This window comes from Callithrix jacchus, chromosome 16 (genome assembly GCF_049354715.1).
Source record: "Callithrix jacchus isolate 240 chromosome 16, calJac240_pri, whole genome shotgun sequence".
Lineage (NCBI taxonomy): Eukaryota > Metazoa > Chordata > Mammalia > Primates > Cebidae > Callithrix > Callithrix jacchus.
In genome coordinates this window covers 93,528,346-93,552,731 of record NC_133517.1, presented here as the reverse complement: position 1 = coordinate 93,552,731, position 24,386 = coordinate 93,528,346, and the positions used below count along the sequence as shown (strand labels likewise).

Here is a 24,386-nt window from a genome sequence, read left to right as displayed (position 1 = left end):
AGTCTTTAATACATCTTGAGTGAATTTTTGTATAAGTTGTAAGGAAGGGGTCCAGTTTTAGTTTTCTCATATGGCTAGCCACTTTTCCCAACACCATTTATTAAATAGGGAGTCCTTTCCCCATTGCTTGTTTTTGTCAGGTTTGTCAAAGATCAGATGGTTTTAGATATGTGCCATTATTTATGAGGCCTCTGTTCTGTTCCATTGGTGTATATATTTGTTTTGGTACCAGTACCATACTATTTTGGTTACTGTAGCCTTGTAGTATAGTTCAAAGTCAGGTAGCATGATGCCTCTAGTTTTGTTCTTTTTGCTTAGAAATGTCTTGGCAATACGGGCTCTTTTTTGGTTCCATATGAAATTTGAAGTAGTTTTTTCAGAATTCTCCTGTGAAGAAAGTCAAGGGTAGCTTGATGGGGATAGCACTGAATCTATAAATTACTTTGGGCAGTATGGCCATTTTTACAATATTGATTCTTCCTATCCATGAGGATGAAATGTTTTTCCATTTGTTTGTGTCTTCTCTTATTTCCTTGAGCAGTGGTTTGTAGTTCTCCTTGAAGAGGTTCTTCACATCCCTTGTAAGTTGTATTTCTAGGTATTTTATTCTCTTTGTAGCAATTGTGAATGGGAGTTCACTCATGATTTGGCTCTCTCTCTTTCTATTATTGGTGTATAGGAATGCTTGTAATTTTTGCACATTGATTTTGTATCCTAAGACTTTGCTGAAGTTGCTTATCAGCTCAAGGAGATTTTGGGCTGAGACGATGGGGTTTTCTAAATATACAATCATGCCATCTGCAAACAGAGACAATTTGACTTTTATTCTTCCTATTTGAATACCCTTTATTTCTTTCTCTTGCCTGATTGCCCTGGCCAGAACTTCCAATATTACACTGAATAGGAGTGGTGAGAGTGGGCATCCTTGTCTTGTTCCAGTTTTCAAAGGGAATGCTTCCAGCTTTTGCCCATTCAGTATAATATTGGCTGCGGATTTGTCATAAATAGCCCTTATTATTTTGAGATACATTCCATCAATACCCAGTTTGATTGTTTTTAGCATGAAGGGGTTTTGAATTTTATCAAAGGCCTTTTCTGCATCTATTGAGATAATCATATGGTTTTTGTCATTGGTTCTGTTTATGTGATGGATTATGTTTATTGATTTGCATAAGTTGAACCAGCAAATCCCAAGGATGAAGCCAACTTGATTTTGGTGAATAAGCTGTTTGAGGTGCTGCTGGATTCAGTTTGCCAGTATTTAATTGAGGATTTTCGCATAGATGTTCATTAGGCATATTGGCCTGAAATTTTCTTTTTTTGTTGTGTCTCTGCCAGGTGTTGGTATCAGGATGATGCTGGCCTCATAAAATGAGATAAGGAGGAGTCCCTCTTTTTCTATTGTTTGGAATAGTTTCAGAAGAAATGGTACCAGCTCCTCTTTGTACCTCGGGTAGAATTCGGCTAGGAATCTGTCTGGTCCTGGGCTTTTCTTGGTTGGTAGGATATTATTTACTGCCTCAATTTCAGAACTTGTTATTGGTCTATTCAGGGATTCAACTTCTTCCTGGTTTAGTCTTGGAAGGATGTGTGTGTTTAGAAATGTATCAATTTCTTCTAGATTTCCTAGTTTTTTTGAGTAGAGGTGTTTATAGTATTCTCTGACGGTAGTTTGTATTTCTGTGGGATCAGTGGTGATACCCTCTATCATTTTTTGTGTGTGTCTATTTGATTCTTCTATGTTTTATTCTTTATTAGTCTGGCTAGCAGTCTATATATTTTGTTAATCTTTTCAAACAACCAGCTCCTGGATTCATTGATTTTTTTTAAAGGGTTTTTCATGTCTCTATCTCCTTCAGTTTCGCTTTGATCTTCGTTTTTTTCTTGTCTTCTGCTAGCTTTTGAATTTGTTTGCTCTTGCTTCTCTAGTTCTTTTAATTGTGATGTTAGGATGTCAATTTTAGATCTTTCCTGCTTTCTCCTGTGGGTATTTACTGCTATAAATTTCCCTCTAAACACTGGTTCAGCTGTGTTCCAGAGATTCTGGTTCACTGTTTCTTTGTTCTTATTGGTTTCAAAGAACTTATTTATTTCTGCCTTAATTTTGTTATTTACCCAGTAGTCATTCAGGAGCAGGTTGTTCAGTTTCCATGTAGTTGTGCAGTTTTGAGTGAGTTTCTTAACCCTGAGTTCTAATTTGATTGCACTGTGGTCTGAGAGACTGTTACGATTTCCGCTCTTTTGCATTTTTTGCTTCCACTTATGTGGTCAATTTTAGAATAAGTGTGATGTGGTGCTGAGAATAATGTATATTCTGTTCATTTGGGGTGGAGAGTTCTGTAGATGTCTGTTAGGTCTGCTTGGTCCAGAGTTCAGTTCAAGTCCTGAATATCCTTATTAATTTTCTGTCTGGTTGATCTGTCTGATATTGACAGTGGGATGTTAAAGTCTCCCACTCTTATTCTGTGGTAGTCTAAGTCTCTTTGCAGGTCTCTAAGAACTTGCTTCATAAATCTGGGCACTCCTGTATTGGGTGCATATACATTTAGGATAATTAGCTCTTCTTGTTTCTTTGATTCCCTTTTTCATTATGTAATGTCCTTCTTTGTCTTTTTAAAATCTTTGTTGGTTTAAAGTCTGTTTCATCAGACACTAGGACTGCAACCCCACATACAGGGTCAGTTTCATGGGCATATAACCTGTGCTGTCATACAGGGCCAGGCACTTAGAAGGACATATGATTTATTGCTCTGTTGACACCATTTTGCAATTCTGAACAACTTTTTAACAAAATTCCCTGCATTTTCATTTTTCACTGGGCGAGGCAAATTATATAGCCAGCCTTGGCTTTACAGTTCATTTAAATTTTTACTGCTTCTAGAAAAACAAGTGAAATTTACCTGTAGTTAGTTACCAACCCAGGAGTGGACATTCTCGGAACTGCCCCGACCTGCTTCCTTCATCATGTTGTTTTGGGTGTGGCAAGACTTCTGTTACACCTGGTCTAGCCAGTTAAATATTAAAGGATGTCCTGCTCCAACCTGGCCCTACCTAGTGGACAGCCTGGGCTCTGAGAATTCTTACTTCTAGAATGGACAGACCAAAAGAGGACAGAGGGGGTTACGAAAAGATAATATCCATCACAGCCAAGGAATACTCAAAAGTGAACTACCATTTCCACTGGATGTTGATTAACTTCCCTGAGCCTCAGTTTTCTCCTTGATGAAGGAGGGTAAGAGAGGCGGCATCTATCCCTCCCAACCCACCAGAATCTCGGGCAGAGAGGACAGAATAGGCGTGCAAAATTTTGCATTGTCCCAGACCTCAGCAAGTCTTCCCACTTATGAAAACAGCATTTATACTTGGGTCATGCGACTCTTGGAAAACCTGATGTTGGCCGGGCGTGGTGGCTCATGCCTGTAATCCAAGCACTTTGGAGGCCAAGGCGGGTGGATCACCTGAGATCGGGAGTTCAACACCAGCCTGACCAACATGGTGAAACCCTGTCTTTGCAAAAAAAAAAGAAAAAAAAAGAAAGAAAAAAAGAAAACCTGATGTTACCTACGGTTCCTTCCTGCCCCCGCCCCACCCCCACCTTCCAGCCTCCAAAAATGTGACCTCCAAAAAAATAAATAAATAAATAAAAAGGCTTGCAACCTATGCCATGAATTGACGACCCTTGAAGGTGGCTCCTGGATCCAGGTTAAGCCACGTGGCTCTAAAATATTCATTTAGGCGGCCAGCGCTGTCTTCCCTGCTCAAATCCCCGACCTGCGGCTCCTGGCCACTGCCACCCCGCCCGAACCCTGCAGACGGGCTCTTAACCGGGTCTGCGCGCCCCGAGAGGGTCCTGGCTGGCCGAGCGACTGCCGCAAGAGGGGGCGGGCCCGGCTCTCGGTCCGCCCCACGCTGGGCTCGGGGTGGGGGTTCCGGGCCTATTACGAGATGGAAGCTCCGGGTGTTGCAGCGGCGGGAGGGAGAAAGGGAGGGAGAAAGGCACGCTGGTGAAAGGCTCATTGATGCAGCCTGCGGCGGCCTCGGAGCGCGGCGGGGCCAGAGGCTGACCACGTCCAGCTCCTCGGTCTCCTCCTCCGCCTCCTCCAGCTCCGCGCTGCCCGGCCGCCGCTCGCCATGCGCCCCCAGGGCCCCGCAGCCTCCCCACGGCTGCTCCACGGCCTCCTGCTGCTCCTGCTGCTGCAGCTGCCCGCGCCGTCGAGCGCCTCTGAGATCCCCAAGGGGAAGCAGAAGGCGCAGCTTCGGCAGAGGGAGGTAGTGGACCTGGTGAGTTCGGGGGAGCCCAGCCGGGACAGCTGCTCTGGTGGAAGGGACCCGGCCGCTCGCCGCATGGGCAGGCCGTCAGTCCGACTGTTGGGGGTGTCTGTCCGTGCAGCTGTGTGTCTTGTGTCTTGAAGCGCTGAGGGTGTTACGCTTTGTGTCTACAGGCACAGAAGGACCTCAGTTATGCGGGCAGTGAGTCTTGGAACTCAGAGGGGATACTAAAATGAGAGGCCATCGTGGAGCGGACATGTGACAGGGGTCTGGTGGGACTCCCCGAAGTATTGGCGAGTCCCCCAATAATTTCTGGCCTCAGGAGGACCCCTTGCGAAGGGTCGGAGGGGTAGGGAGGCAATGAGAGTAGGATGAGGAGCTTGGGTAGGTCCGAGGTGGACCTGGGAAAGACCCTGGCTTTGCTGATCCCGTGGGCCTGGGCCTGGGCCAGGGCTGTGCTACGTGTCCTTTGTTGAGGCTGGTGGCCACGTCTGCCTGCAGGAGAGAATAACAACCCCCACAAAGTATCCGTCCAACTCTTTGTAACTTGAAGACTATGAGTCATGTTGGGTCATCTTCCTAGGGAGTATGGGCTGCAATTTACTCGTTGGACAACCACAGCAGGGGCCAGGAATGGTTCAGAGGGTTTAAGGCCGGAAAGGGAAATGAAGGAGCCGGCGCTAACCCTCCAAGGACCCGTTTTGCTTGTTTTGTTTAAACCAAATGGGCCGTCAGTCCTTATAGATAACCTGGGTCTTCTGCTGTGGCCACCGCGTAGGAGTATCACAGTCAAGCTAGGGGAGACGACAGTTTCCAGGAACTGGAAACAAGGCCGAGTGCTTTCCAGGGGCTCATCTGTGGGAAGGTATGTTTGCTTAAAATCCTTCCCTCTGAATATCAACAAAACCCACTGGAGGGCGAAGTTCTCTGCCCTGTGGCGTGAGGGAGCCTTTCACAGCTACCGTAGTCCTTGGTGTATCATAAACTTCAGTCTCATTTGCAAACATGATTTACAGGCATTGCAAGACATAAGTTGGGGCATTTTTTATTAAAAAGAAAGTTTTGAATTTGTTAAGCTACCATTTTAAACTGAGCTAATAAACCAAGTTCCTTGGCAGCTAGTTCTACCTTGGATTCAAAAGTGCTAGAAAAAAATTTTCCCCATTTCATACAGTACTTTTTGGTGATAGGCTGTGTAATTTTGCTCCACAAAAGCAGACTATGTGTTCAGGCAACAGTGCTATTTTAAGTGACCAAGTTATTAAAACTGTACCAAATGAGTGTGGTTTATGTGTAGTTGGCATTTTATGAATTTGTAGTCATGATACACAAAATACCCATTTTTTCCTGGGAAGCTTGCAATTTTTCCCCCTTCAAGGACTTACAGTATCTGTGGTTTCCCACAACTCTGGGCAGACCTGGAAAAGATTTTGCAGCCAGGCTCAGGTGCATCCTGTAGGTTGGATTTGGTTTGCTGACAGAAAAAGTCCACAGTCATCAAGTTTTCAACAGATTCTATAAAGCAACTTCTTTGTATAGGATCTTTCAAAGCGTTCCTTTCAAGCTTCCACCAATCTCTGCCCCCTGGTGGCCAGTGAAAGAAACAGGGGAGTAGAAAAGTGCTCTTCCCTTCACATTTTTTTTTCATTCTACAGATATTTATTCAGAGTACTAAGCATGCGTTGGGTTACCATTTTAAAGTAGAATAAGACAGATGTGACACCTGCGGAATCGAATCAAGTAAAGTTATATGGTCTCTGAAATGTGTTTTTTAGATGAAAAGATGAATAAAAATTCCCCATATGGTACGATGGACATGCTGGGCCAGATAATTCGTGTGGGGACCGTCCTGTGCATTCCAGCATGTTTTTGTACAGACTAGATGCCCGCTCCCAAGTCGTGACAACCAAAAACGTCTCTAGACATAGTCAAGTGTCCCCTAGGGGACAAAATTGTCCGCAGTTGAGATCCACTGATATATAAGAAAATAAAATTTAGTCTGTGTATCATCTTGTCCTGAGGGGAATAATAGGGAAAATAATCAAAGAATATAAGGAGCAGTGTTATTCCCACTTGAAATGTATGTCTAAACATTGTATATATCTGCTTGTGAAAGTGAATTAAATTACTAAAATTTAAAAAGTCTAAAACACACCAAACTTTTGAAATATTTTACACTTTTAAAACTTTATTTTGTATGTCTTTGAATACTTTTGTAGTTGTTAAATGCTTTTTTTAAACTATTTCTCTGACGATAAATAAGCAGTAGTGTCTTTTTCTTCTTACAGTCAGGAAAATGGCAATGTCAAAGACTTAAAAAATAATTTATCAAACCAAAAATGAAACTGGTAATGGAGAAGCAAATTGATTGGCAAACATCAGTCTGATTATCTAGGATTTTTCCCAGACAGCGATTGGATTTTGTCATCCAGTCCCAGATACTGTAGTCAAAAGATAAGCTTTGAAGTTACTTTAATATCTAAGAAACTTTTTTTGTTTTTGTTGGAAAGTATACTTATGCAAAATAATACTAGGCAACTTATACAAATAAAGGAAATGTTAGAGTAAAAATTTAAATGGATTGCATTGGGTTTTGGAGTATCTAATAAATGGCACCTTTGTTCCTACCTGTACCAATTCAGATGTAGACACAGAAATTAGACAGGTGGAGTACAAGGTATACCTTTACCATTGATCATACAGCACTGGTGTGTATGGCTTATGTGTGCTAGGCTGGCAGATTTGCTAGTGCTCTCTTCCCTAGGTCTAGACCGTGAAAGGTCCACCCAGGGCAGTGGACACACTTGCCCAGAGTCACTTCCTCGCTTTTGTCTTGGGGGAATCATAGGAATAATAATGACTGACACATGCAGTGTTTACTGTGTTCCAGGCATTGTTCTAAGCACATTTTATATATTATTCACTTGAAGCTTATACAAACCCTACAAGGTAAGACTCTATTATTGTCCCCATTTTATAGATAAGGAAACAGCACCAAAATGTTGAGTAACTTGCCCTATCTCACAGAGCTAATGTAAGGTGGAGCCAGGATAAAATCCAAAGAAACTGGCTCTAGAATCCATGCATTTAAACGCTACAAGATATCCTTCCCAAAAACAAACATAGAGAATGCTAGCTCTTACAGACAGTTTGACAGATTGTGGATGGTCCTCTATTGAGAACTAATGGTCACCTGAAACTAGATCACTTACTGCTTCTCCTTGGGGAGGCGATGTGGGATGAGAGGCCAGAAATGTTATCCAAGTACTGCTTCCCTCACTTAAAAACAGGGAGAAGGAGGGATTTTCATATCCAAGTTGGAGATATCGCCGGTACAAGATAATTATTGACTCTTAAGATTTTATTTTATAATTATGTCCCTAGGAATGTATCTTAGGGAAATAATTCAAAAGAAGAAAAAGGCTATCCGGATAAAGATTTTCATTACAATAATATTCTAATAAGAAAAAAGTAGAAATAAACTAGGTATCCAAGAGGAGTATGTTTGCATCAAACTGTAAAAGTCCAGGTCTCTTTGCAAGATATAGAGCTAGAAGAAAAAAACAGAATATCAAATTATTTCCACCTTGGGCTACAGGTATTTAAAATTATATATGCTTATAATGAACAGTAGAAAGGAGCAGGCAAATGAAATAATTTTGTCCTCCTCTGATGTGTGTGTAAAGTTTGTGCACTAAAAATTATGAAAGAAATCACAATATTTTAGAAATAATTTGAAAATGAATTCTCTATAATAAGTCATCTAGAATATGGGCACGTGGTATTAAGGGATTCTTGACTCCAATGGCTCAAAATAAATGCAATTGTAATCATACTGAGTCTCTGAATTTTGAGCTGTGAGAGTTTTCTTCGCCTTCTCTTTCTCATTATAGTATAACGGAATGTGTTTACAAGGGCCAGCAGGAGTGCCTGGTCGAGACGGGAGCCCTGGGGCCAATGGCATTCCGGGTACCCCTGGGATCCCAGGTCGGGATGGATTCAAAGGAGAAAAGGGGGAATGTTTGAGGGAAACCTTTGAGGAGTCCTGGACACCCAACTACAAGCAGTGTTCATGGAGTTCACTGAATTATGGCATAGATCTTGGGAAAATTGCGGTAAGTAAAGTTTGAATTATTTTAAAAGTGAAGCAAAATATATATGGTTTTCATGTTTCAGTGTTAATTTTTTGGTGACATTTTATTATTTTTTAACCAAAAGACTTAGAGAAGTAGGTAGCATGTGACTTTTAAAACTAATAAAAAGTTTATTAGATTTCAAAGTTAATTTCATAAAGGTATTTCTAAGACAAATGCTTATCATTTTAACCATAGTATCTAAAATAACATACTTTTAAAATACAAACAAAAGAGAGCATAAGTGGTGTGTGTTGGACAGTATGCAACTTTCCAATCTTGACCTAAAGTAAATTTAAATTCAGTCTAAGAAATTCTGCCCTGGCTTCAGACATAAAGGTGGGAAGCAATTTTTCCAAGAAATTACCACATTGGTCTAGAAGCAGAAGTCCATTGGTGTTTGTCTTTATTCAGGTAGCATACCCAGCTTAAAGTTGCTAAGCCAGGAGAAGTGAAATAGATTAGATGTGAGGTACTACAGCGATTATTTTAAGTTTTTCTGCAACATGAAGGCTGAATGGCGGGGAATTACTCAAAATAGCCTGTCTGGTAATGTATTTTGACTAATGTTTCAGTCACTTTGATTAGTGTTTGCCTCAAAAGTAATTGGCATGTCCACTGGGATGGAAGAGAGTTGAAGAAGTTGATGCTATTTGTAAGCCGCTTTCCTCTTGTTGACCAACTCTGTACATGGTTCTATATTTACAGCATGTTACTTCATGATTTTACCGCTACCATCAAGCAATTACAAGAAATTTTCTTTTCATAAAACTCTTAAGATTTTAAGATGCACTCTGTGTATAATCCCTGTTCCTCATCTCAGCTCTTTCTGCTCTGTTATCTGTAAGAGTTTGAGATTGTCTTGATTTAATTGTTTTGTGATAGCATTTCCATGTAGCTTCCATAGTTATGGTGACTATGACCTTTTCTGTGCTCATGTGTGTTTCTAGAAAGCATCTTGTTAAAATGTTCCCTAGTTATTTAAACATCTGACATTGATAGACTGGTTGCTTATTTATAGTTGTTTATCAAAAGTTACTGAGTTCTTTCTAAAAGCTATCTTTGTGAGTTCTGAATTATTAATATGTTTTAAAGTTCCTTTTAGCAGTGGTCAGGATGGGTATGGGAACCTTCTACAAGTAAAAGACAATAGGGCCACAAGCCAATAGACAGACAAATTTGCAAAGACCAATGAGAAAATAAGCAAACAGGAAACCTGGCCCTTATCATTGTGTCATATAGATAAAGACTAAAAACCTTGCCTATCCCTTACTCCCTCATACTGTTTCCTGTTGCTCGAAAAGAAACAGGTCAAGAGTAAATCTGTATGGACAGCACTAGTCTAGAATGTAAGTTCCATGAGGGCAGGGATTCTGGTTTGTTAACTGCTGTATCTGTACCATCTAGCACATAGTTGGGGTTCAGCAAATAGTTTTTGAATGTGAAAAAAAGAGGAAATATATAAATTGGTTTGGTCAAAAGTACTGGAGGCTGGCCTTCTTTGGTAAAACTGAAAGATACCCTCAATGGGGTGAAAAATTCTAAGAAAGCTGTATTTTGATTTTCTTAGAGTTCCTTTATCAAAATCTCTTACCTAGCTTGCAGAAAATCTCCCTCTCTCTATAAAAGTTAAGCTTTTCTTTTTCTTTTCCTTTTTTTTTTTTTTCTTCTATTTTTGAGACAGAGTCTCACTGTCTTGCCCGGGCTAGAGTGCAGTGGCACAATCTTGGCTCACTGCCACCTCCACCTCCTGGGTTCAAGCAATTCTCACATCTCAGCCTCCCGGGTAACTGGGATTACAGGCATGCACCACCACACCGAGCTAATTTTTTGTATTTTTAGTGGAGACGGGTTTCGCCATGTTGGCCAGGCTTGTCTTGAACACCTGGCCTCAAGTAATCCGCCCGCCTTGGCCTCCCAAAGTGCTGGGATTAAAGGCATGAGCCACCACACCTGGCCAAGTTAAACTTTTTAAATACATATTGGGGAAAAGGATCGTTAAGTAAAATTCACCAATCTCAAAATCTCTTTTTAATTAAAATAGAAAATGTTAACTAAATTTCATTTCTCTGTTTGTGACAGGAGTGTACATTTACAAAGATGCGTTCAAACAGTGCTCTAAGAGTTTTATTCAGTGGCTCACTTCGGCTAAAATGCAGAAATGCATGCTGTCAACGTTGGTATTTCACATTCAATGGAGCTGAATGTTCAGGACCTCTTCCTATTGAAGCTATAGTTTATTTGGACCAAGGAAGCCCTGAAATGAATTCAACAATTAATATTCATCGCACTTCTTCTGGTATGTAAAGTTGTGACATTGCAAGATGTGCCTCAGATCTAACTAAGATTAGTTTTGAGTCCCACTATCATGTTGGGTCCTAGCCTGCTGTAAAGGGACCTCTAGCAAGTTTTCAATGCATGATTCTCCACCCTGGTTGTACTTCTGCATTACCTCTAGATCTTTTAAAAATATATAGATGCGTGGGACCTATCTCTGATGAACTGACTCAGAATCTCTAGCGGTAAAACCACAGCGTTTTTGTTTGTTTGTTTGTTTGTTTTTTTGAGCCAGAGTCTCGTTCTGGTGCCAGGCGCCAGGCTGGAGTGCAGTAGCCTAATCTTGGCTCACTGCAGCCTCTGCCTCCCGAGTTCAAGCAATTCTCCTGCCTCAGCCTCCCCAGTAGCTGGGACTATAGACGCGCGCACCACCATGCTCAGCTTCTGCGTTTTTTAAAAGATCCCCTGTTGATTCTGATGTGCCCCAGGCTTGAAAATCAATGAGTTAAATACATGGCAAAATAGCCAATAATGCTATGGAGCAGTGGCTTTTCTACCTTGGCTTCATATTGGGCTCACTTAAGGAATTTTGGGAATCTTACAAAAGAAATACCTACCCACCCCTTTAGGGAGTCAGATTTAATATGTCTGGGTGCAGACTTGACAATGGGACTTTCAAAATATCACTTGGTTGGCTGGGTGTGGTGGCTCACACCTGTAATCCCAAAACTTTGGGAGGCTGAGGTGGGCAATCACTTGAGCCTAGCAGTTTGAGACAATGTGGGCAACATGGCAAAACCCTATCTCTACAAGAAAATTAGTCCCAACTACCAGGGAGACCGAGGTTGGAGGATGGCTTCAGCCCAGGAGGCAGAGGTTGCAGTGAGCTGAGTTCGCACTACTGCACTCCACCCCGAGTGATGACAGAGATCCAGTTAAAAAAAAAATCTTCTGATTATTCTAATGTTCAGCCAAAGTTGAGAACCACTGGCTCAGACTAAAGGAGACTGACTCATTTTTCTGCCTTATTCTTTAAAAGGGTGGATACTGTCTGCTGAATTTGTAAAAGAGAAAACTTTTATACTATTTCTGCATTCTCTGTTTCTACCTAGTATGAGAAAAAAGACATTCAGTGGTCACTTAAACTGTCAGAAAAATATTATTGGGTTATTTCATGTATGTATGTATTTATTTATTTATTTTAGAGACAGGGTCTTTGCTGTTGCTCCGGCTGAAGTACGATGGCGGGATCATAGCTCACTGTCACTTTGAACACTTGGCCTCAAGTTGATCCTCTTGCTCAGCTTCCCAATGTGCTGTCATTACAGGCATGAGCCACCATGCCCAGACTGTTCTATTTTAAGATTCGTTAAAGACTGTTTAGAAAATACCAAAAAGTAGAACAGTTTTTTTTAAAAAATGTTAATCTCATCCCCTAGAGACACCACTATCAGTATCTGCTTGTCAGCCATTTTGGTTTCCTAAGTTGCAGTGGATGGCACAGCCTGGTAGCATCAGGAATTGCAATACGATTATATTCATTTGTCTTTCCATAGAAGAAAAATAAGGAACTGTAGAGATGGTTAGCATCATTTCCTTGACATCCTGAAGAGATTTTCCACTAATGTTATACTTAAAAATGGTCGAGAGGAGGGAGAAGATCATCTCATCTTTCCCTTCCCTCAGAAATAACATTTCAGGATTCTTTGGGGCTCCAAGTCAGATGCTGAACCCCAAAACCAATTTATACCTAAGCAATCAAGGGGATCCCCTCTACATTTTCCCTCAATCCCCACAATATCCTTGAAATATAAAGAAGAGATTTTAACCCCCTCTCTTTGCATATTGAGAAACCCAAGGAAATACAGTATCTTACGTAGGATAGTAGAATTGGTGGAACCAAGGCCCTGTTCTCTTGTCCCAATTCTCTTTGTAATCAGATTAAAAATCCTCTTCACTAAGCCAGATACATGTGCTAGAAGGAAGAAGTGTTTCCCATCTAAGAAACGGTCTTTAAAATAAGAAGAATCTAGATATTTAAAATTTGATTAGGAAGTGATATATTTAGACAGTAGTTGATATAAGCATCTTACGTTCTATTCTGTTATCTTTAAGGTGTGTGTTAATATTTTGCTACAATGTAAGCCCGTAGGCCCAAGAACTGTCACCTATACGTGCATATACTTTACAAATAATTTAACATAGCATTTCCCAACCATGGTGTGCAAACTCATTTGGTGTGATCGATTGGGTGGAATGTCACAAGTAATGTGTTATTAATAAAAGTTTTTGTGTTGTGGATTAAAAGTTACCTCTGCAATAAATCACTTTCTGTGACATGCTGATAATCTCTCCTAAGGGAAAGGAAAAGGGTGCACTTATAGTTAGCAAATCAGAGGATGACTTAAAGCCTTGATATACCCATGGGAGTGTGACAAACTATTTCATCTATTACATGGGTTTAGGAGGAAAATGGGTTGAGAACTCCTAATCCAACATATTGTTTTCACTTAACAAACTATCATACTACATTGTCACAGCAAAAATGTTCATTTACCTACATTATTTCATCTGCTAAAGACCATGAAGTGACCATTTGATTCTCTTCAGATGAGGCTGACACAAGACCCAAGCTTGTCTGATGTCCTTAGGCTGTAGGGAGATGTGAACAAGTTTCTAGGCTATGGATGTCAAGACCTTGGGTAAAGATGAGCATTTCTAGGCATTTCCACTTGGCATGGAACTAAGAATACCAGACTAAATGGAATTGTAGGCCTACTATTTAGTTCCCCCAACTTGGGAAAAGCCTGAACCAGAGGCAGGTCCCTGGATTCTGAGAGACTTGCCCTGGGTTTACTCCTGTGAGAGTTTATGTAAGTTGATTGCTTCAGACCCACATCCCTGGGTCTCAACTGGAATGCACTAACCTCAATCAAATAGGAAGTCACATGAAGTCATCCACTACACTGCTTCTATATCAGGATTCATTTTCTTAAAGAATCTGCCAAGCTACAGTTTCTTCTCCCATTTTACATATTTGTCAAAGGTACTCTTTTTGCCAGCTAAAATGACCACTGAGGGATTTTTTTTTTTTTAAGACAAGACTTTGGTAAGATGGAATGCAACTTGTATGTTAGTAGGTGAAAGTCCAGAGGACATGTGAAAAGTTGCATAATTATAATGCATAAAAACATATAGGAAATGCAAGGTTTTTTTGTTTTATGTTTTTTCACTATGAGAAAATTCTGTGTAAAATGGGATTCCCGATTGAAGGGCTGGTGTAATGATTATGTTAGAATTCCTTTTAATGTTATAAAGTTATTTCTTCTGACTGGGTGCAGTGGCTCACACCTATAATCCCAGCACTTTGGGAGGCCAGGGCGGGCAGATTACCAGGTCAGGAGATTGAGACCGTCCTGGCTAACACAGTGAAACTCCGTCTCTACCAAAAATACAAAAAATGATCCAGGTGTGGTGGCATGTGTCTGTAGACCCAGCTACTCTGGAGGCTGAGGCAGGAGGATCGCTTGAACCTGGGAGGCAGAGGTTGCAGTGAGCTGAGACCACTCCATTGCACTCCAGCCTGAGCAACAGAGCAAGACTCTATCTAAAAAAAAAAAAGTATTTCTTCTACTTTTATAGCATCACATATCAGCAGATAAGTGTTGAAAATGGCTTTCAAAAAAAAAAAAAGATTGCATATCAAATGAAAGTCTTGGCTTTTAAAAGTATATATAGGCTTTCTTTGCTTAGTCAAATACATTGCTTTGTTTAATCAAATAAATTTATCTAGTCAAATAAATTTAAGTTAGCTCTGTAACTATACAAATTCTGGTTTTATGCTTGAAATCTGTAAGAACACTACCTGTTAAACTTATATCATAGAATGGATATTTATACATACTTTAAAAATATTTATGTACCAATTTAGAAAAAGAGAACTTTATTTTGAAAACCTTATCAAGTATTAGAACTTTTAATTAGCATTACATTAAACAGAATTACAATCTAGCTTTATAAAGTTATAAAATTTAACTAAAGGATTTTGCTCTTTGTTCTAAAGAAAGATGTAACTTTCATCTTTGTCTTGCAGTGGAAGGACTTTGTGAAGGAATTGGTGCTGGATTAGTGGATGTTGCTATCTGGGTTGGTACTTGTTCAGATTACCCAAAAGGAGATGCTTCTACTGGATGGAATTCAGTTTCTCGCATCATTATTGAAGAACTACCAAAATAAATGCTTTAGTTTTCATGTACTACCTCTTTTTTTATTGTACCTTAGAATGGTTCATTTAAATGACATTTTAAATAAAACTTTTATATATACATTTGAATGAAAAGCAAAGCTAAACATGTTTACAGACCAAAGTGTGATTTCACACTATTTTTAAATCTAGCATTATTCATTTTACTTCAATTGAAAGTGGTTATAATATTTTTTTTAGCTGATTAGGATACTTCTTCATAGTCACGTTCTCTGAACCTATTTGGAATACTGTTGTGGTCTTTAGTTTTTTTGCTCTTAGCATAGCATTTTTTAAAATATAAAAGCTACCAGTTTTTGTACAATTTGTAAATGTTAAGAATTTTTTTATATCTATTAAATAAAAATTATTTCCAACAACCTTAATATCTTTAAATTAATTGCCACTTAAATTGGAGTTTCTAGTACTTTATATCTGAAAAGTTTAACATAAATCCAATTTGTATTTATTCATTTGATGCTTATTTATTAATTTTTAGTACATGTATAATATGGTTCCATTTTTAAAGGAAGACAAAGAGAAAGTGGTATTTATGTGTCAGGAAATACATGAGCACTTTAGGAATTTTATCTTTATTTAACAAAGAGAAACAAAAGATGGATTGTAGCCTCAAATTCCTTGCCATTTGGTAGAGAAGATCAGACATATATAGAAATAACAATAAATTAAAGATTAATATGTTGATTACTATAAAAGTGTTGAAGTGGGTGATATGGTTCAAAGGAAGAGTGATCATTTCTGGCTGAGGTGATCAGGAAAAAAATCCATGAAGGCACTATACATGTAAGATTGATAAAGTTAAGTAAATTCTAGGCTTGTCTTGGAAGTATCAGTATGAACTCATAAAATACTTTATCTTAAATAAAGCTACAAAACAATAGCAAAATCTACCTTTGTTTACCAAAAAGGCCCAGAAACAATTACCAATCCAGTAATGCCCAGAATGTGATCTCTACATTTCCATTTCCTACTAAAAGAGACTAAAAATCCTTGAAGAAATGGTGATTTCAGCTCTAGGGCAGGAAATGTACAATATGAACATGGAACATTTTGTCATACTGGAAAACCAGGCAACTATGAAAAACAGCTCAACCATCCTCTGCTACCAAAAAAAAAAAAAAAAAAGAAAAGTAAAACAACTCAAAAGGATCCAAAAGCCAACTTGAATTGGTTCTCACTGGCAAAGATGATACAATTTAAATATCAATAAGGAGAATAATTGCAATGGTTTAAAACATGAAATATGTTTAAATACATGAATATGAGTTCAACTTACAGTGAAATAAAAATTATTGGTCAACTTACAGTATGCCAACAAACCAACTTGTTACTTTGAAAATTGGTAAATTGAACCAAACATTTCTTCTGCTTTCTCTATATGTACTGAATGTCTGAGTAACCAAATTGTTCATGAAGGAAAATTTCTCTTTCTAAAACTATATATACACATACACACAATATTATACATCTTATAGTAACATCACATATTAGTGGTATAGCTTGTAAAAGAAGAGTGATACAATTTGAATATTAACTTTTTTCGACTCCTCACGAATTAAGGGATTTAGTAATGAACATCAACAACTGATAACATTCCCAAAAGAGATAGACCAGCTATGAGCCTCCAAGAAAGTACGTAACAGCACACAAGAAGTAGTTTTCCAAGAAACAATCAAGCCAGGATCTGATGTAGCCTCTAGTTCTAACCATTAATTTGCGGGAAATACAGGGGATACAGGAGGATGTTCATTGACACCACCGGGATATAATCAGCAAAATCCAGACTGTGGGAAACTTGAAAGACAATTTGGTTTATTTAACAAATAATTAGTGAGAAAAGTGAGAGAGAAAAAAAACCTTACAGATTAAAAGAAACTTAAGATCTTATCAACCAATTGCAATGTTCGAACTTTATTTGGATACGGATTCAAGCAAACTATAAACACAAAGCAAAACTTCCTTGAGATAGTCGAGGACATTTGAACATTGGCTGGCTAGTTGATATTAAATAATTATTATTTATGTCTGGTAATGATATTGTGGTTCTTTTTAAATAGTACCTTTATCTTTTAGAGATACTGAAATATTTAAGACAAAGTGATATGACATGTTGAGTTTGCTGCAGAATAATCTAGAAATGCGAAGTAGTAGGGGAGTCTGGATGAAATAATATTTCTGATAGGCAGATGTTAACCAAGATACATAAAAATTTTGATACATGCCTTTAGTTCAAACCACCTGTTCTTTGAACATTTTTTATTAATACTCCAGCGTTTTTACTAATGTTCTTGCCTCTGCCAGAGCTGTTCTTAACAACTATCCCCATTTGTCAAAATTAAGTGAAAGAAGCCAAGCACAGAGAGAAACTTCTCATGTTCTCACTCATTTGCAGCAGCTGCAAATTAAAACAATCAAACTCATGGACAGGCAGTAGAATGTTGGCTACCAGAGACTGGGATGGGCAGTGAGGAGTGGGGGAAAGCGAGGATGGTTAATGGGCACACAAAATAGAAAGAATGTATAAAATCTAGTATTTGATAGCACACAGGGTGACTGCAATAAATCATAATTCATAGTACATTTAAAAATAACTAGAAGTCAGGCATGGTGGCTCATGCCTGTAATCCCAGCTCTTAGGGAGGCAGAGGTGGGAGGACAGCTGGAGCCCAGGAGTTTGAGACCTGCCTGGGCAAGATAGTGAGACCTCGTTCTCCACAAAAAGGAAAAAAAAAAAAAAGACAAAAAACAATAAAAATAACTAAAAGAGTATAATTGGAATGTTTGTAACACAAGGAAATGATACATGCTTGAGGTGACAGATGCCCCATTTACCCTAATGTGATTATTACATGTTGAATTCCTATATCAAAATGTCTCATGTACCCCATAAATATATACCTACTATGAACCCATAAAAATTAAAAATTTTTTAAAAGTGGTGCCTCGAGATGCAATCTACTCCTGGTGAAGATGTTGTCAATATTGTTGAAATGACAACAAAGGATTTGGTGTATTACATAAACTTCATTGATAAAGCAGCAGAAGCAGGGATGGAAAGGATGACTCCAATTTCCATCAAAGTTCTACCGTGAGTAAAATACTATCAAACAGCACCACAAGCTACAGAGAAATCGTCCATTAAAGCAAGAGTCAATTGATGTGGTAAACTCCATTGTTATTTTAAGAAATTGCCACGGCCACCCCAACCTTCGGCTACCACCAACCTGATCAGTCAGCCATTAACACTGAGGCAAGATCTCCTAGCAGCGGATTATAACTCACTGAAGGCTGAGATGACTGTCAAAATTTTTTAGCAGTAAAGTATTTTAAATTAAGCTATGTACAAGGTATTTTTAGACATGCTATTGTACACTTAATAGGCTACAGTATATTGTCAACATAATTTTTATATATACTACGAAACCAAAAAAATTCATGACTCATTTTCTTGTGATACTTTGTTGCAGTAGTCTGGAAGTGAACTATAAAAGTATCTCAGGGATCTCAAAGGTATGCCTATGTATTTATAAATCTCTTAATACATGAGCAGAAATTTCTTAGGGGAATTGGCTCCCCCCAATTATGGAGGCTGAGAAGTCTCATAATAGGCCATTTGCAAACTGGAGATCCAGGGAGGCCCATGGTGTAATTCTCAGTTTGAGACCGAAGTCCTGGGAACCCAGGGTAGGGTATGTGCTGTTGCAAGTCCAAGTCCAAAGGCCGGAGAACCTGGAGTTCTGATGTCCAAGGGCAGTTTGAAGAAAGGTGTCCCTGCTCCAGAATAAAGATCACATTCACCTTCCCTCCCTTCCTTTTTGTTTGAATGCTGCTCTCAGCTGACTGGCTGTTGGCAGATCCTCCTTACTCAGTCCACTGATTTAAATGCCAGTATCTTCTGGAAACACTCATAGATATACCCAGAAATAATGTCTTAACAGCTAGCTGAGTACCCCTAGCCCTGTCATGTTGACATCTAAAATTAACCATCATAGATTTATCTCATTATTACACCTAATAACCAACTTACAGACTTTTTGCTTCCTGGCAACTCTGAGTCTGCTGGTTTGGAAGTCTTAGTATCCATGAAGGGAACAAAACAGCGGTTCCACTGAATCATAGGATGAGACAGGTTATCAGTTTTCTGCTGGCTGCATGACAAATGACTACAAATTTAGTAACTTAACACAAATTTATTTATTTCATTGTTACTGTGGGTCAAGGGTCTGGGTACAGGTTAGCTGAGTCCTCTGCTCAGTGTTGCCAGGCTGAAATTAAACCATTAGCTGGGGCTGTGATCTCATCTGAGACTTAGGACCCTATTCCTAGCACATGTGGTTGTTAGCACAATTCAGTTCCTTGCAGTTGTGATTAGAGTTCTAGTTTTTTGTTTTGTTTTGCTTTTTACTGTTAGCTGAGGACTGCTCTCAGTTTCTAGAGGTGACCCTCAGGTCCTTGTGGTCCCTACTCACAATAGGCTGTTTTTCTCCTAGACCAGCAGGATAACTCTTCTGCTTTTAAACAACTTGCCTGATACACAGGATACATAGCTACACAGGATAATCTCCCTTTGGATTATAGTCAACTGATTAGGAACCCTTTGCCATATCGCATAATCATGGAGGTGCTATCCAATTATATTTACAGGTCTCAACCATGCTCAAGAAGAGTTTACATGGGTGTATACAAGAGACGGAAGGAGTCATGGCATTCATCTTAGAATTCTGCTTTTCAGACAGCCACCTGGTCATTTTACACTTCTTGTACCACTTAGCCAACGAAGGAAAAAGAGGGGGTCATTTATTGGCTGTAGTGATTGATCTCAATTTCCAAGGTAAATTGGTTTGCTGCTGCAAATGGAAGCGGGGACTGTCCGGAACCTAGGAGATGTTTTAAGGTGCCTCTTAATACTTCCATGTCGAACAGTAAAGGTTACATGGAAAACCACAAGAATCAGAAAAGGGGCAGGATGACTGAGGATTCAGACCTTTCAAAAAGGAAGGTTTGAAGCACTCTGCCAGGCAAAGAACCCAGAGCATCTGATTCTGACTGTGGGAAAGGGAAATAAAGAGGTAGTTGAAGGTGGAAGCTATGGATATCAACCATAATCTTGTGACCAATTACATAAACAAGGACTGCAGTAGCTCTGCATAATTTCTCTTTGCTTGTATGCATGTGTTTATTTTTATTTTCTGCTTTCCTATTCTCCCTATTTTTATTACACGGGTTATTGAAAGTCAACTTTACAATTCAGTCTAAACAATATTAGGTGGGATGATGAGTGAATTGAGGAGTAATTAATATAGCCAGCAGTGAATCCAATGACTGTTGAGACTTTGTGTCTTATTTTGGGGAACAGCAAGTGCTTCACTTAACAGAAGGGTAACTGTAACTCACCAGGCCAAAATATAGTTAGTTACTCTCTTATTGTGCAAAAGGTCAAATATGTGCAGAAGGGTGCGTATATATGGAAGCTGAGCAAAGGGGTGACTAAGCCCTCTTGTCAATTGATCACTTCTCAACTCCAAATTCACCCTTCAGTATCTACTCTTGTGATAACAATTGAACAATAAGCATTTCTCCTTCAAAATGAGAATAAGAAGTAGAGGATGCTGGAGGGGTGCTGCGGGAGGAAAGGAACTTCTCATCCTAGTGTTGGTATGCTCATTTTTTTCTCTTTTGCTCCCACTGCAAGGTCAGTGGTATACGCATCTGATGGCATTTTGCTCTGCTTGCACACAGAATGTACAGTACACCCTGCGGTCCCAACCTAGGAGGCCTAGGGACCACCTTGCTGTAGCCCTCTTGAGATGCACCCCACATGCTCCTGACCTTGTACCTGCAGCAGTGCCCTGACTCTCTGTACGCCCACCCATCAATCTCAGCTTTCCTTTCTCCTAAAGGTTGGCTTCTGAAGTCTTTCAATGTGTACAAGTTCTGCCCCAGTTTCACACCTGCAGAAATGTCCTAACTTTCTCTGCAATCTGCTCACCAGCCTTGGCTTGCCTGTGTCCCAGAGGACTGTTTCCTGTTTATCAGACAATTTTAAACCAGTTCTGGCCCCAGGCACACAGGCAAGCTTCCACACCACCCAGTGGTTTGCACCCACAACTTCTCCAAAAAAGTCTGAACACCAGAGGGGGACTCTCTTTCAACTTTGTCCTTCTTTGGCTACTCACCCTCAGCCCTAGAATAGTTTAGATTCTCTAAACATATTTCTATTGTTCTATCACCACATAATAATCCTTTAAACTTAGCCTATTTAAATTATGGTGTGGGCCGGGCGTGGTGGCTCAAGCCTGTAATCCCAGCACTTTGGGAGGCCGAGGCGGGTGGATCACGAGGTCAACAGATCGAGACCATCCTGGTCAACATGGTGAAACCCCGTCTCTACTAAAAATTACAAAAAATTAGCTGGGCATGGTGGTGCGTGCCTGTAATCCCAGCTACTCAGGAGGCTGAGGCAGGAGAATTGCCTGAACCCAGGGGGCGGAGGTTGCGGTGAGCCAAGATTGCGCCATTGCACTCCAGCCTGGGTAACAAGAGCGAAACTCCGTCTCAAAAAAAAAAAAAAAAAAAAAAATTATGGTGTGTTCTGTCTCCTGGTTGAACCCAGATTGACAGATGTAATTGACTTGATTATATTAAGTTTGGGACAGGGAAGTGAGCATGAGTGGCACTTTCTTTCCCTCCTCTTTCTTTGGAAATAAGCTGCTTACAGAGAAAATGCATTCTGCCCCATTCCTCCTTGCTGTGACTTCACAAGGGCAGGCCATAAAATAGTCTTAGTCCAGTGTTGTTTGTGGTTGGATGGGTATATGATTCTGGGGCTTGGTACAAAGAAATTTACTTTTACACATATATAAGCTTCATTCTCTAATTTGAGCCTTATCATTAATAAAAGCAATATCCCATGCTCCCTCTACCTCTTGTCTATGCCTGGATTAGTTTGGAACTTGGGTGGGAAAGAGATCAATGTGAATCACTTAAAAATAGCTTGCTGATTTTCCTTTTGATATGTTGAATGTGAACTGGTTTTATAACTTCCTAGCCTTACAGTGGTACAAATCTAATCCTAATTAACATATATTGAAATTTAATACTAAACACAATCCTGGAATATTAGATCTCAGAAATACACCAAGGAGAACTTACACATCATCCAACTTTTGTACAGTTGGGCCTTCCACCAGAAACATATTTTTATTTTTCTAAGTCTACCAATCTTCTTTCTTTGTGCTTTTCATCATAAGCTGAATAATCTCTTTAATTTATATAAATATTAAACCTTTAATGTTTTTCTATAAAACTGAACACATTTTAATGAAACTATGTGGCCACACAAGGGTCCCAAAAGGCTCAATTTTCATAAAGATTACATCAATATCCACAGAAACAAGAGTCCACATAAATCATAACAGCTGATGGGGAAGTAACATACAGAATTCAGGGTATCACAGATTTGTGTCATCCAGGAAGTTTTCAGTTACAGCAAGTGATAGGAAAAGCAAATGGAGACTAGCTTTAAAAATACAGGAAATCAGCCGGGTGCGGTGGCTCATACCTGTAATCCTAGCACTTTGGGAGGCTGAGGTGGGCAGATCACCTGAGGTTAGGAGTTCTAGGACAGCCTGGCCAACATGGTGAAACCTGTCTCTACTAAAAACACAACAATTAGCTGGGTGTGGTAGCACGTGCCTGTAGTTCCAACAACTTGGGAGGCTGAGACAGCAGAATTGCTTGAATCTGGGAGGCAGAGGTTGCAGTGAGTTGAGATCAAACCACTGCAGTCCAGCCTGGGCGAGAGTGAAATTCTGTCTCAAAAAAAAAAAAAAAAAACCCAAAAAACACACAAAAACAGGAAATCTATTGGGTCACCCAGCTGAACTCCAGAGAATACATGCTGCTAGGGGTAAGGACTGATCCAGAATCCCATGTAATACAGCATAATACCTAGTTCCTTTCTTTCAATTTCTTGTTACTTCCTTGGTGCTGACTCCATTTTGGACAAACTCACTCTGCTTAATCTATGATTCTAAATTGGCTTTGAGAAACTCTAACCTCAAAAACTAGCTCTAAGTTCTTTCACCCTGAGTATAGTGACAAATTCTGTAGCAGTGCCCTGTCTCTGTATGCCCACCCATCAATCTCTGCTTGAAGTTCTGCTCCAGTTTCACACCTGCAGAAATGTCCTAACTCTCTCTGTAATCTGCTCACCAGCCTTGGCTTGCTTGTATCCCAGAGGACTATTGCCTGTTTATCAAATTCTGTTTGCAGCAAAGAGAGAATTTACGTCACTATACTCGGGGTGAAAATGTCTTTAAGAGTCACTCTGATAGGGAAAATGTGACACATATACACCATGGAATATTACGCAGCCATAAAAAACGGTGAGTTCGTGTCCTTTGTAGGGATATGGATGAATTTCGAGAACATCATTCTCAGCAAACTGACACAAGAACAGAAAATGAAACACCACATGTTCTCACTCATAGGCAGGTGATGAACAATGAGAACACATGGACACAGGGAGGGGGCACTACACACTGGGGTCTATTGGGGGGAATAGGGGAGGGACAGCGGTGGGGGGAGGTGGGGAGGGGTAGCATGGGGAGAAATGCCTGATGTGGGTGAAGGGGAGGAAGGCAGCAAATCACACTGCCACGTGTGTACCTATGCAACTATCTTGCATGTTCTGCACATGTACCCCAAAACCTAAAATGCAATAAAAAAAAATTAGCTTTTGGAAGCTGCTGCCAGAGCTGTCAATAAGTAGGAAATACCAGTATGTCTTCCAAGAACGAATTCATTCAAACAAGTCATTGAGGCCAGATGTGGTAGCTCATGCCTGTAACCCCAACACTTTAGGAGGCTGAGGCAGGCAGATCACCTGAGGTCAGGAGTTCGAGACCAGCCTGACCAACATGGTGAAACCTCAACTCTACTAAAAATACAAAAATTAGCCAGGCATGGTGTTGATCAACTGTAATCCCAGCTACCTGGGAGGCTGAGGCAGGAGAATTGCTTGAGCCCAGGAGGCAGAGGTTGCAGTGAGCTGATATTCTGCCATTGCACTCCAGCCTGAGCAATAAGAGAGAAACTCTGTCTCAAAAAAACAAAAACAAAACAAAACAAATCCTTGATAGTAAAACGAAGAGACACCTGCATCCCATGTCTATTGCAGCACTATTCTCAATAGCCAAGATATGGAGTCAACCTAGGTGTCCAACAATAGATGAATGAATGAAGAAAATGTGATATATACACACTATGGAGTACTATTCAGCTATAAAAAAGAGTGAAATCTCATCGTTCATAGAATGGGATGAAACTGGAAGATATTATTTTAAGTGAAAAAAGCCAGGAACAGAAAGTTAAACACCGCATGTTCTCACGCATATGTGAAAGCTAAAAAAAGTTAATCTCATAGAAGTAAAAAGTAGGAC

At 39.8% G+C, this 24,386-nt stretch overlaps 1 protein-coding gene across 1 annotated transcript; it reads left to right on the top strand.

The window, feature by feature from the left end:
- Positions 1–4,018: 4,018 nt before the first annotated feature.
- CTHRC1 (collagen triple helix repeat containing 1) lies at positions 4,019–15,302 on the top strand. Its single transcript, XM_002759350.6, has 4 exons — positions 4,019–4,281; positions 8,163–8,384; positions 10,485–10,701; positions 14,773–15,302. The coding sequence occupies exons 1-4, from the start codon at positions 4,132–4,134 to the stop codon at positions 14,913–14,915; spliced, it is 732 nt and encodes a 243-aa protein (XP_002759396.1). The 5' UTR covers positions 4,019–4,131; the 3' UTR covers positions 14,916–15,302.
- Positions 15,303–24,386: the final 9,084 nt, after the last annotated feature.